This window comes from Patiria miniata, unplaced genomic scaffold (genome assembly GCF_015706575.1).
Source record: "Patiria miniata isolate m_02_andy unplaced genomic scaffold, ASM1570657v1 HiC_scaffold_14, whole genome shotgun sequence".
Classification (NCBI taxonomy): Eukaryota; Metazoa; Echinodermata; class Asteroidea; order Valvatida; family Asterinidae; genus Patiria; species Patiria miniata.
In genome coordinates this window covers 11,198,075-11,211,475 of record NW_024037052.1, presented here as the reverse complement: position 1 = coordinate 11,211,475, position 13,401 = coordinate 11,198,075, and the positions used below count along the sequence as shown (strand labels likewise).

At 40.5% G+C, this 13,401-nt stretch overlaps 1 protein-coding gene across 1 annotated transcript in view; it reads right to left on the bottom strand.

Moving 5' to 3' along the window:
• The window catches only part of LOC119722045 (cytoplasmic dynein 2 intermediate chain 1-like), a gene marked incomplete in the record, with an annotated part of 98,047 nt that overhangs the window by 16,781 nt on the left and 67,865 nt on the right, over positions 1–13,401 (bottom strand). The window contains 2 exon segments of the mRNA XM_038192033.1: positions 2,345–2,403; positions 3,368–3,434. Coding sequence (XP_038047961.1) covers positions 2,345–2,403; positions 3,368–3,434 — 126 coding nt within the window.

The window sequence follows — 13,401 nt, the reverse complement described above, 5'->3', positions numbered from 1 at the left end:
TGTCCCTCTTTTGTTTGTACAAGACCCTAATCGTGGACGTATGCTGGGAATCGTGAACGATATTGTTCTCTTTTGTTCTCTGGTATTTGTCGTCCGCGGTTTGAAAAGATGAACACATACATGCATACAGACACCCATACACAGTAACATATTGTTAATGTACCCTAACTTGGCACGGCCCCTAACGTGGCGCACTTTGATTTTTCCCCTGTAGCGCCTACCTACAGCAAAAGTTTGAACTAAAATTTCACAGAAAGTGACATTTCAATTTCTAAACACTCCCGTTCACAAATCACGAGTTTATCTATCCGTTTCATATATATATCATATATATCATATCCGTTTCAAAAATATATTTCGGCGTGATTTTCCAATTTTATTTCGAAGTGCACAGTGAACCCTTTAAAAACGTCCCCCAAAAATAAGCAAATAATTTTCTGACAAACTTCTAGTTGGTCATGTAAGAAGAGGTATTGGTTCATCAGAATTTATCAACTTTACAGAAATTCTCAAATGTTAATTTGGAATTTTCCGAGATTTATTCAAGTGCGCCACGTTGGGGAACACTCAGCCGACAGAGACTAAATAACAAGCATTAATAAGGTAAAAGTACCAGTATTTCACTGCATGAATTTTAAGTTTGTCAATGAAGTTTTGCAGCAGTACATGAGAAATGTCAGTGTAAATGTCGAAGTGCGCCATGTTAGGGAACACCAGGCACGGTTCTAGAACCAATATTTTGGGGGGGCTAGCAGGGTGGATCCAGAATTTTTTTCAGGGAGGCGTGCTGAAATGTAGACCGGTTATTTTTTCCAGACACTTAGGGGGGGGGGGGGGGGGAGAGGCCTCATGCCATTTTCAATGGGGAGCGCCCATAAAATCCTAAAATCATTGACACTATATTAACTAATGCACCCTTGTCACGACTATTTTTTTTAGGGAGACCGTTCGCATGTACATCACAATCCTTCTTTTTGCTAATGCAATTTTTTTTTTTTACGGAATTTATTTTGGGGGGGCTAAAGCCCCCCCGTAGAACCGCGCCTGGGGAACACCACTATACATACACACAGAAGAAATCTGCTATCGCAATATCCCCCTCTGGCTTACAGCCAGAGGGATAAGAATTGTTTTTACATTAAGGCAAAGACATGACTGTGTTTTATGTCCCAAGTCCTGATCAGAAAAAAGTGTATACATTCTATGGGATTTGGAATGAACAAAAGAAGAAGTAAAAGAAAATCTTAACAAAAGCAAAGGCTTTTTCTCAACTATGTGAAAAAGCCAAAAATAAAAATCAGAAAATAACAGCATTGCTGTTGAAACCCCTCAACCAGAGTGTCAAGTTATCATCCGGAAACCATTAACCTTTAACTCAACATGGTGACCTTGACCTTTGACCCCAGAACCAATCCCAACATGCCTGTAGCAATGGGCAACCCCCTACCAAAGTTAAACACCAAAATCTCAATTCTAACTCAAGTTATCATCCGGAAACCATTTACCTTTAACTCACCACGGTGACCTTGACCTTTGACCCTTTGACCCCAAAACCAATCCCAACTTGCCTACTCCCAAGGGCAACCCCTACCAATGTTAGACACCAAAATCTCATTTCTAACTCAAGTTATCATCCGGAAACCATTTACCTTTAACTCACCACGGTGACCTTGAACTTTGACCTTTTGACCTCAAAACCATTCCCAACTTGCCTACTCCTAAGGGCAACCCCCTACCGAAGTTACAATCCCAAACAACATTTCTAACTTAAGTTATCATCCGCAAACTAAAGCTGCCCGGACGGACGGACGGACGGACGGACGGTCTAGCCAGACGGAATTGTGGGGTGATAGCATTGTGTTCCCATTATCCCTTTTTCTAAAGATTCTCTTCTGGGGTGATGTTTTTCTATTTTAAAAATAGTGGGGTGATGTGTCCTGAAAGGAACATCATCCCACAAGGGTGGTATGGTCAGGACGGGCGTTCTAGCCAGACGGACTTGTGGGGTGATAGCATTGTGTTCCCATTGTCCCTTTTTCTAAAGATTCCCTTCTGGGGTGATGTTTTTCCATTGTGTAAAAAGTGGGGTGATGTGTTCTGAAAGGAACATCACCCCACAAGGGTGGTCTGGTCAGAACGGACAGACATACGGACAGACGCCGTAGGTGATGACAATACCCTTCGAGCCTCTCGGCTGAGGTAATGACTACCTGTACTACCATTTTTTTGTCTATCCATACATTACATATATTACTTTTTACGTATCGTACACCACATAAAATCTCCTCCACAGGAAAACAGTTAGTAAAAGTGGTATTAAAAAGCTCTTCTGATATATACCTACCAAAAAACATGGCAAACCAAAGGGGGAAAAGTCCAAATGAATCACCTCACCAGGAGAATCTGGAGTAATATTGAGAAAGGAAATCTGTTATTTCCAAGAAATATATGTATTAATTGTTTTGACTCAAAGAATCATCATTTGCCCATTACCAATAACCCCCACCCCCCTCTAAAATTGATAGCATACAATCATGAGACGAATTTGAATGAAATGTATATAACATTGATTGCAAAACGACGAAATTGATTCGTACGTTCGACAACTGCAGACGACGAAACTGAATTGTCTAAAATGAGCGACCAAAGACAAAATTGAACATGGGGTATGTAAGATCATGAATTTTCAAGACGAATTTGAAGTAAACCGTTTATGAATTTGAATGAAAACAGTTTTAAAATGTGCGGGAAAACCTATACTACATGTACTGTATGCATCACCTTGAATTGGACTATTACCCTGCATGTAAACCCTACGTGTGTGTGGCAGTTCCTTCACAAAAAAAAGAGACCCTATTGTTGACAACCATTCGTCCATGAAAGCAATCCTACAGTAAGAAGCATGTGCTACCTGTTGTCTAGTAAATGCTGAACACTAAAGGAAAAGTTTTATTCATACAGAATCAAGCATTGATTTTTACTTAATGCTTATACTCCACAGTAAATGCTTTTACTTTTTGCTTTAACTTCCTAGCATTCGCTAGTTTTTATACATACGACCCATTATCTATTTCTTTGAATTAAAAGTTAAAAATAGCATGTACAGTACATCTTTTATGACTTGAAGTAATAGTTTTGTTTTAAGACCAATTGTAAGGGACCTAAAAATGGAACATACAATTACCATTGGTTTTTAGAGGGCCAACTAATTCTAATACCATCCCCTACTTCAGAAAATGTATACTAATTATCATGCATACCAATTTATGCATGCAATTTCTTCCCTCTGGGTATTTTTTTTTTTTTAAATGGCAAGAGAAACAAAAAATGTAAATGTATATAAATAAATAGAAAATCAACTTTTTACCTGTCTGTTTTCTGTATCGTCTTGGAGAGACTCTATCTCCATGTCTGCTCCCATGAAGAATGCATCCCTGTTGAATCCATGTAAAAGAGAAATAATTTATGCCATCTTGATATGAATCGAATACCAGATAATTGCAGTGACAGCCTATGACAAGCACAAACAGTGACAATCAACCCTTCTGTGCGCTAACCAGTCGCTAGAGACTGGTTTATTACAGCAATAATTCTTTCATAACCGGAAAGCGGACACTTGAGGGCACAATTTCGACCCTCTTTTCATGAGGGTCACCATTTGCGAAATTTATTTCAACATTGTTTGAAGTTTTAAAAGCAAAATATTCTGTAAATATTCTTTAAGTGTCAGGATTTGGTTTTCATGCAGAAAAACACTCAAAATTTTGCCCGAGGACTTTTCAGAATTAGATGTTAATATAGACTTCATTTACGGATCAGCCATATCAAATTGAAAACGCGGTAAAGTCTTCATTTTTGAAACTTGTGAGAAGAAACAAAAGCAATGAAATAAAAGTTCAGTACACATTAATACATGTACCAGTCTGCTTTGACGAATAACTTAAATTTGTGATTAAACATACCTAATGTTTTAAGCCACAGTTAAAAAATATTGAAAGTGAGGTTTGGAATGCACTCCAATTAAAATAGTAAAATAGTTATAAAAGGCTTCCTCATGAATAAGGTCTATGGTCTCTGTGTGCCAGCAAGAGAGGGTGCTTTTTTACCACTTTTGAAAGCCCCGTGGATGGGACACACCATGTGTACGTACTGGTTCAAACACGTATATATACATGTATATTTGTTAATATGCACAAAGCCATAGCGTCTCTGTGTGAGCGTCGGGCACCACTTCTTCACAGCAGGATCCAGTTCACCATGGAACAAGAAAGAGATGGCAACATCTCATTTCTTGATGTTAGTTAGGGCCCATAGTTCCATCACCCTCCCCTACTTAGGCACCACTTCTTATCACATCCAACACATCCTCCAAAAGCATGGAATTCCACACAGCCCCTCTGAAGACGTAGAACCTGCTGACTTCACACAAGGATCGGTGTGACCCAGAATGCAGACCAGGGGTGTACAAGATTCCATGTCAATGTGGCAAAGTGTATATCGGCGTGACTGGCAGGGACCTCCCCACCATACTCAATGAGCACAAAGTCCATGGCAGGAAGGGAGACTTCGAGAAATCTTCCATCGTCAAACACTCCCACACTGAGGACCACCCGATCAACTGGAGCCAAGCAGAACTGGTACCCCCGATGCATTAGAGAAGCCATCGAGATCATCAAGCATATGTTCCTCATGTTCCCCAACACATCGGTTTCCCATCTGGCGGCCCATCCTGAAGTCCAAGTCCGATGGGTCTCCTATACCCTAGGACAACTTAGTTTCAGTTCTCGCCTATGGGTCACCTATATGCTGAGCTCCTTCCCCTTTGCCCCCTCACTGTGTACTGACACGCTCCAATGATCATCCAGCATCCCTCAGTCAACTTGCATCCTTCTCAGCTTTACCGGTTTCGAGCTTCACCAGTTTGCATCCTTCCCACGCCTCACCACACCCATCCTTATAACATCGCATCATCGTTCCAATCCCTCATTCTCCTGACGACGGGCAGAGCATACTGTTCGAAACGTTGAGTTCCTCCGGTTCTCTTCAGAACCACATATACTCACAAAAGAGATTTATTCACATGGTGCTAACGCAAACTTATCTCGTCTTAGTATCTTTCCAACATGCAAACCTTCAAATCTCATCTCCCTAATGTCACAGCCCCCCTTTAGAGGCACAAATTTATCGTTGCAATTAGGTTATATTTGTTTAGTAAAAATACCGAAATTCATGGAAAAGGACAAGGGAATATTGGGTTAGGGCACATTTAAGTTTGAAAAATTTTGTGCACAAGTCTATGGGGATGTCTCCCAAATGTCCAATCCAGGGTAATTATTGGCTGTTTCAGCAACCAGCCGAAACAGCCTTCTTTGTTTTCGTTAATTTTTAAAAAAATTTTATTCTTCTTTTTCAGCCATTCCCCATAGCATTCGTACATGTTTTCACAGTAGAAGGCACTTTGGGCACTAAATTCAATCCGGTTGACTTTATACTCGGCACACACTTACACCAGCATCTGAAGATGTGCGCTGAACATTGACGTCATCATGACGTCATCAGGTAACTCAAGCGTCACAATATAGGTGCATATTTTGAAGGCTGATATTTTCATAACTACAGGTTCGATTGGGTTGAAACTTGGTATGTACATGTACGTAAACCGGGATGTGTTATAGATGAAAATTTACGTGACGTCACGATGACGTCATCAGTTGACAAGTGACGTCATATTTAATGTGCACATTCTAACGGCCAATATCTACAAAACTACAGGTCTGATTGGGTTGAAAGTTGGTATGTACCTAGACTGGGATGTGTTATAGATGAAAATAGAAGTGCACCATGATGACGGCATCATGGGTTACGTGACATCAGGTTAATGATTAATAGATTTAATCTTTAAAAATCAATATAAATCAACCGTGAGAGACTTGCACATGATTTTTGCGGGAATTGATAGAATAATCCAGGGTTTTCATTTTTGATATGTGTAAAATCATGTGACCCTTGCTTCCGGTTGAAACCGGAAGTGCCTTATAATTAAAAATTGGTGAAAGATGTGAACTTGCTTTCAACGATGTATGCTTAAAGTTGTTATTTAACAACAACAAAAATAATTATAGATGAAAATTGATATTGATGTCATTATGATGTCATAATTCAAAGCCCTATGAGAATGTAATCACATATTATATGCTACCAGTTATTAAAAACAGAAGTACATATCCTTCCTGGATGGAACTTATACTTGAAACTTTACTGGTGACCTGTCACAAAAAGTTAACTGAAACAGCCCTGTGTTTGCCACATATGTCTAGTTAGCATTATTGTTATTGTAATTATAGTTAGTTGGAGTTATAGTTGTAATTATAGTTGTTTTATGGTGGTTAAAGTACGACTTTAACTATTATAGCTATTATTCATACCGTCAACGATAATTGTTCGTCTTGGTGAGTTTGTAGCATTGTGGGTTTAGTGAGGTACCTTAGTGACAAAAATGCCAAGGATCGTGACACGGTGGACAAAAGCACCATTTTTTTCACCAAAGCATCTCCATGGTATACCTTATCGAAAAAAAGACGGACGCAAAAAATTGGATGATGGGAAGGGCATGTATGACGTCATTATGACTTCATCAGCTAATTATTACATGAAATATATATAAATTGATAATATCTTCTGAACTACAACCATCACAACAACAAAAGTCGCATCAAATAAAAGGGAACAACAAGATCTTTCATTTGAGTGGTATGTCAGGGGTGTGGAATGTAGTAAAGGGTGGTTTTGGGGGCCAAAAAGCACTTTTTTGGTAAAAAAACCCTGATTTTTGGCTAAATTCATGTATTTTTGTTTGGCACCTTGTTTAACATGCAAACCGTATGTGTTATTGTGAGATTTTGTTTTGAAGTCAGAGGAAAAGGTTCAAATTCTATGCCAAAAGAGTTTTTGCAATTGATTATTATTTTTTTTAATTGATTATTAGTATCTTAAATGCGTACACTTGAAAAACATATAAATTGATAATATCTTCAGAACGACAAGCATTACAACAACAAATGTGGTATCAAATTAAAGGGAACAACAAGATCTTTCATTTGAGTGGTATGTCAGTGGGATGGAATGTAGTACAGGGTGGGTTTTTTGCCCAAAAGTACCCTTTTTGGTAAAACAAAAACAAAATTGGTGCTTAAATCATGGATTTGGGGTAATCATTTTGGCACCTTGTTTTAACATGCAAACCGTAAGTGGTATTGTGAGTTTTGGTTCTTAAGTCAGAGAGAATGGTTCAAATACTATGCCAAAAGAGTTTTCGTAATTGATTATTGGTATCTTAAATGTTTAAACTTATTCCAAAGATAGGTGGACAAAAAAATGTAACATAAGTTACAGTCGGGTGCCCATTCCAGTGGATCTCAGTTACAGATTCATCACATGTCTCGTTGTCGAGCTTGGAGGGGTTGGGCAATCTGCCGGGTGCATCTGCGATCACCATCATAGCACCAGGTTTGTAGACATCGTCGAAGTTGTATCCTTGTAGCTTAAGACGCTGCAAGCGGTGTGGTGTACTGGCTAGGATTTTGCGCCAGATCGTAACCAATGGTTTTAATGGTCAGTGACAACAATGAAGTTGGAGCCGAATGAAGTTGCAGCAGTGCCACAGCTTCCCTCTCGATATTCGAGAATATGCTCTGGGAAGAGGATCTATAGGCTCTTCGAGGAAAATGTGATGGGTTTACTTTCCTGGGTGTTGCCCAATCCTCTTTCAGATGCATCTACTTTGAGGATTGTTTCTATACCTGTGTGTCGGAGAATCGTAGCCAGGACTGAGTTCAGATGGAGTGTTTAAGGGTTGTAAAAGAAGCTTGATGGTCCTCTTCCCAGAGAAATGGTACATCTTTTCGAAGAAGATCGCTGAAGGGAGTAACTTTGTCTGCGCAATTTGGGGTGTACAGTGTGAGACATTGTTGACTATGCTAAGGAACCAGCAGTTTCCATCAGGGCTATGAGACATTCGGCCGCTCGTCATGCTCTTCAAGGGAGACCGAACACTGCAATGTCGTCCCGGTGATTGTTCCAATGCATCAAGGCATCTAGCTTATTTTGCCATCAATATTTTTTGGGACCATTATCTTGGCTTACTGATAAGCCGATGAATGGGCGACGAAAGCTGTTAACAACCAAATTGTATGTTGTCAGTTTTTTCAGACTGCCCTAGGTGAGCAGACCAATACTCTGCTGTTGACGTCTAGCTTGGAGGAGAACCTTTCCAGTGCAAATTCTGGCTTGAGCTCCTCAAGAGTGGGGATCTTTAGAAAACATTATGTGCTTAGCTGCTTGGGATCCGGACACATCCTGAACGGGCCGTCTTTAACTGTGATAGAGCTGCACCCGTCCGTGTGATGGGAGACTTTTCGTATGACCCAGCCTTTCTCAGTCTTTTTCAGCTTGGCCTGCGGTTTTGGTTTGGCATGAAAGCTGCACCTATGTGGCGGATTTATGTGGGACTGAGTATCTGGCTTGAAGTGTAGGAGAGCGCGTATCTAAGTCGTCGAAAGTATCAAACTGCTTTGGGAGCCGGTCCTTCAGGTCTTGTGTGTCTCTCACCGGAGTGGTAGTGGCCAGCCCTTTGGTTCCTGTGGGGGCCTGAGGCTTTGGGGGCAGTGTGCCAGTGTAGGTTTTGACCAAGTGTAGGGTGCGGCTCGTAGGGTACGTGCGGCTCGTATAGTAGGGAGCCCATTGATAGCTGGTCCTGGCACAATGACCACTTGGAACTTCTCACGTTGCTAGTCATTCTGCTGGTATACCCATAAGGTGTATCGAACCATGGCAGATGATTCCGGAAACATTATATGCCTTCCTTGGGAGGGTTGGTTTCTCCAATTGTCTCCGTATTTGTGACGCATCAACGAACTGGTAAGGTATTTGCTCTCGAGTTTGTGTTAACCTAGTTGCAGACATGTTGCTAGAGATGATCCGGACAGATCACATCCAGTGTTCGGCGGTGTTCAGCTGTTGTGCACATCATATGTCCGATGCTGATAAGGTAATGGAGTTGAATGTTTTGATGACTTGGAGACATCCAATCTTCTGCAGTAGCCTGAAGAGGCCTTTTCTACTGACGAAGGTCGAAGGCCTTCATCGGCAAGGCCGGCGGTCAGTACATCGGTCGTCGCTGCTCTCGGCACTTCTCCTGGAGCTGCCGTAAGTCGAAGACAATGGAGAAGATAATGTCGATCTTTAATCTTTCAGCTCTGAAACCGCACTGCCTCTCAGGGTATATGCACTCAGCTCGCAGCTGCGATCTGTTCAGCACTACAAGGGCGAAGGCCTTCTTAACGATATCGAGGAGGGAGATTCCTCGTGTTGCACAGATCTGGGATTGACGTCCTGGCGATGTTTGAAGTATGGGCGTCTTTTTTGCCTTGAGCGGTGGATCTGTTTATTTGGGAGTGGTCTGTATTACAGTCAGCGCTGCGTGTGATGAGAATGCAGTTTCGTGAGGGTCTTCCTGTGATGATGAGATGAAGCTGAAGCCAGTGACGGGATCTGAGGTGCTTCTGCAGCCTCTGCCCGTTCTCAGTTAGCTTGCCAACGCCAACGTGAGTGATGCAGCTGGGCCAGGAGTTGTGGTCAGATCCCACTTGGGCGTTGAATTCGCCAAGGAGGTACAGTTGTTCTACGACAGGGATACCCCTGATGGTGGTGTTGAGTTCCTCGTAGAACCGGTCCTTAGAATTTTATTGGAAGATGATAATGTTGAGACGCTGTGCTATGCAATGGAGTACTTCAGTGGAGATAGGGCTGCTCATTTCTCCATTTCATCCCAGCACATCCTAACCGATTTGACCCCAAATGGATTAGGCTTACTCCTGACTTATTCTGATTGTTTATGTGCGATTCCACGACAACTTTACATTTTCAGGCACTTTGAGACGCAAAAAAGGAGTCTCACCACTAAATGCATTGGTTTCAAAAATCAATTTCAACATAATGAATACAAAGTGGTAAGCTTTTATTTGTGGGCTGTTGCACAACAGTTTAAGCTTTTTTACTTTCGATATATAAAAAAAACGTAGGCCTATGCATGATTTGTTGGAGGTCTCGATTCAAAAGTCTCCTCAAACTGGACATGCATTGATAAAAGTAATATGCACACCATCTATTTGCTGGCAACTAAACTATGTATTAGGCCCCCAAAAAATGATAGTACACTGTTCTGCTTCCGGTTTCCCTACCTACCCTATTCTGACAGCCCCTACCCTAATTTGTTTTATGGGAAAAATGAGAAAAAAACCCCAAAAACAATCAATTTCTCCCTTTCACCCTTGACTAAGCGCAGACGCCTCCATATATGATTGTACACAAACAAAAAAATCCTTACCTACCAACTCTGTTTTCAAATGCCATGTAATGGGAAGCAGAACTATTTTTTGGGCCTTATCAAGGTAATACAGGAAATCTTAAGTCCCATTTTGGCCCATACCCTAAAATGGTGATAACTTTCCTTACGGTAACTGCAGTTTTTCCACCTATCTAAGGAACAAGTGTAAGCATTTAAGATACTAATAATCAATTATAAAAAATAATAATCAATTGCAAAAACTCTTTTGGCATAGAATTTGAACCTTTTTCTCTGACTTAAAAACAAAATCTCACAATAACAAATACGATTTGCATGTTAAACAAGGTGCCAACAAAAATACATGATTTAAGCCAAAAATCTGTTTTTTTTGACCAAAAAAGTGCTTTTTGGCCCCAAAAACCACCCTTTACTACATTCCACGCTCCTGACATACCACTCAAATGAAAGATCTTGTTGTTCCCTTTTATTTGATGCGACTTTTGTTGTTGTGATGGTTGTAGTTCAGAAGATATTATCAATTTATATATATTTCATGTAATAATTAGCTGATGACGTCATAATGACGTCATACATGCCCTTCCCATCATCCAATTTTTTGCGTCCGTCTTTTTTTCGAAAAGGTATACCATGGAGATGCTTTGGTGAAAAAATGGTGCTTTTGTCCACTGTGTCACGATTTTTTCACTAAGGTACCTCACTAGTTGGGACATTTGGGGTTGTGTATCATTTGTCATAGACTCCGGGGGTGTAACTGAAGGTGCTGATGATAATATATTGTTAATCATAGGCTTTGGGGGGGGGGGGGTTGCAGGTGTTGGTGTCGCGGTGTCATCGAAAGAGTTGTCCGGTTGAGGTTGCCAATTTAAATCCGGCATCAAACCATTGATCGATACTAGTTCCCATGTTGTCTACCGCGTTGCTGATGTTTTTAGGATAACTTGAGGCATCTAAGTCGGTGCCTGGTGTTAATACGCTCGTTTTTGTTTGAACCTGCGCACCTGGTAAAGCGTACACATAAGATCTAATTGGCTGCTTCAGCAACCAGCCGAAACAGTCTTTGTTTTCGTTAAGATTTTTATTTTTTACTCTCTCATTTTTCTTTTTCAGTCATTTTTGCTTATTGCATTTGTACATGTTTTTTTGTCCAGGGCACTTTGGCCACTAAAATCAATCCGATTGCCTTTATACTTGGCACACACCTAGACCAGCACCCACAGATGTGTGCCGAACATTGACGTCATCACAAGTCACGTGACGTCACATTTAATGTGCATATTTTGACGGCCTATATCTCCAGAACTACAGGTCCGATTGGGTTCAAAGTGGGTATGTACCTAGAGTGGTATGTGTTTTAGATGACAATTAAAGTGACGTCACGATGACGTCATCACCTGACATGTGACGTCATATTGAAAGTGCACATTTTGAAGGCGAATATCTACAGAACTACAGGTCTGATTGGGTTGAAACCTGGTATGTACCTAAACCGGGATGAGTTATAGATAAAAATACAAGTGATGTCACGATGACGTCATCACGTGACGTCATATTAAATGTACATATTATAAAGGCCGATATCTACAGAACAACATGTCCAATTGGGTTGAAAGTTGGTATGTACCTAGACCGGAATGTGTTATAGATAGACATTTAAGTGAAGTCACGATGACGTCATTACGTGACACGTGACGGCATATTAAATGTGCATATTTTGAAGCCCATTATCTAGAGAACTGTATTAGTCCTGATCACTTAAGCGTACATGTCCTATCAGTCTTACATGACATAAAACTACAATAAATTACCGAAACAGCTGTATGTTTGTACACAAACATAAGTAAATCTAGTTGATTAGTTGATTTTGATAGTCCCCGCGGGGGTAAACGAACTTGTGTTAGGTATAAAATCTAACCAAGCCTTTTGTACCGATTGATTTTGACTGATGTAGGCCACAGTATAATTGCTGTAACACCCTAAACCCCAGGGTAGGTCTGCCAAACCAAGTCCCATTTTAGTTCCACCCATCATATCTTTACGATACTGACTGTACCCGAGGTGCAGGTCGGTTGTATCGTAATCATTTCCGGGTACGGGCACATAAGAAGTGTCCCAGTAATATAAGCAATACCTTAACCATTAGAGTAGGAGTCTCTTGTCTGTTTAAAAGATTTATTTTGATTGAGGCCAAACAATAGACAGGTGTCGATAATTGCTCTGTGATTATAGTTGCTGTCTAGAGCGTTAAATGCGTTGTCTCCCGGTATAGGAGTGGCTAGGTCGTATTTTCTTTCTGACCGTAAAATACAGATAAAAGTTAAAGATGGCCCAAACGTATTTGTTGCCCACGTTTAAAAGATCGAGTCCAACATTTTTTTGCTCTGTTATTTCAATCAATGTGTTACTGCAGCGTACATTCCGATAATGTAGAAAAAGAAAGCATATGTTGAACGTTGTAATTATTAAATAATTTCAATTGTACTAAGACTGGTACATTTTGATAAAATGATCTGGAACCAGTCTTAACTTGCCTCAAGCCGGTGAGGAGACCGTGCGTTACGTAACCTTTCTGCAGCTGGGCTTATAAGAATTCTGAGTGGCAGCCACGTCGATTGTCTTCTCGAAATCCTTAGGAATGATTGATCCTGCCAAAGTTCTTGAATATAACCGCATAATGTAAGTACCTAACATTCAGGTGCTCATTAAACCTCGCGACTGTAGATAGAATGTCTTCATCCTGGATTTTGAACGCCTCAACAAAACATTAATACACATGGTCGGTTGTATCATAGAGCATGGAAAAGCTCTATGGTTGTTTACAATCAACGTTTGCTTTTATGCACTAAACCTCTGTACAGTTAAATTATACTTTTTTAATAATGTGGTACTTTTTATTCTTTTAATACTGTAATATAATGTAACCTGTTAAACCACAAACAATGTGTCAATTCGTTGTTGATATTGCAAGACATTATGGAATGATTCCCATATCTAGGAATAGTTTTTCCCCACAATGACCTATCATCAGCCATTTAGAC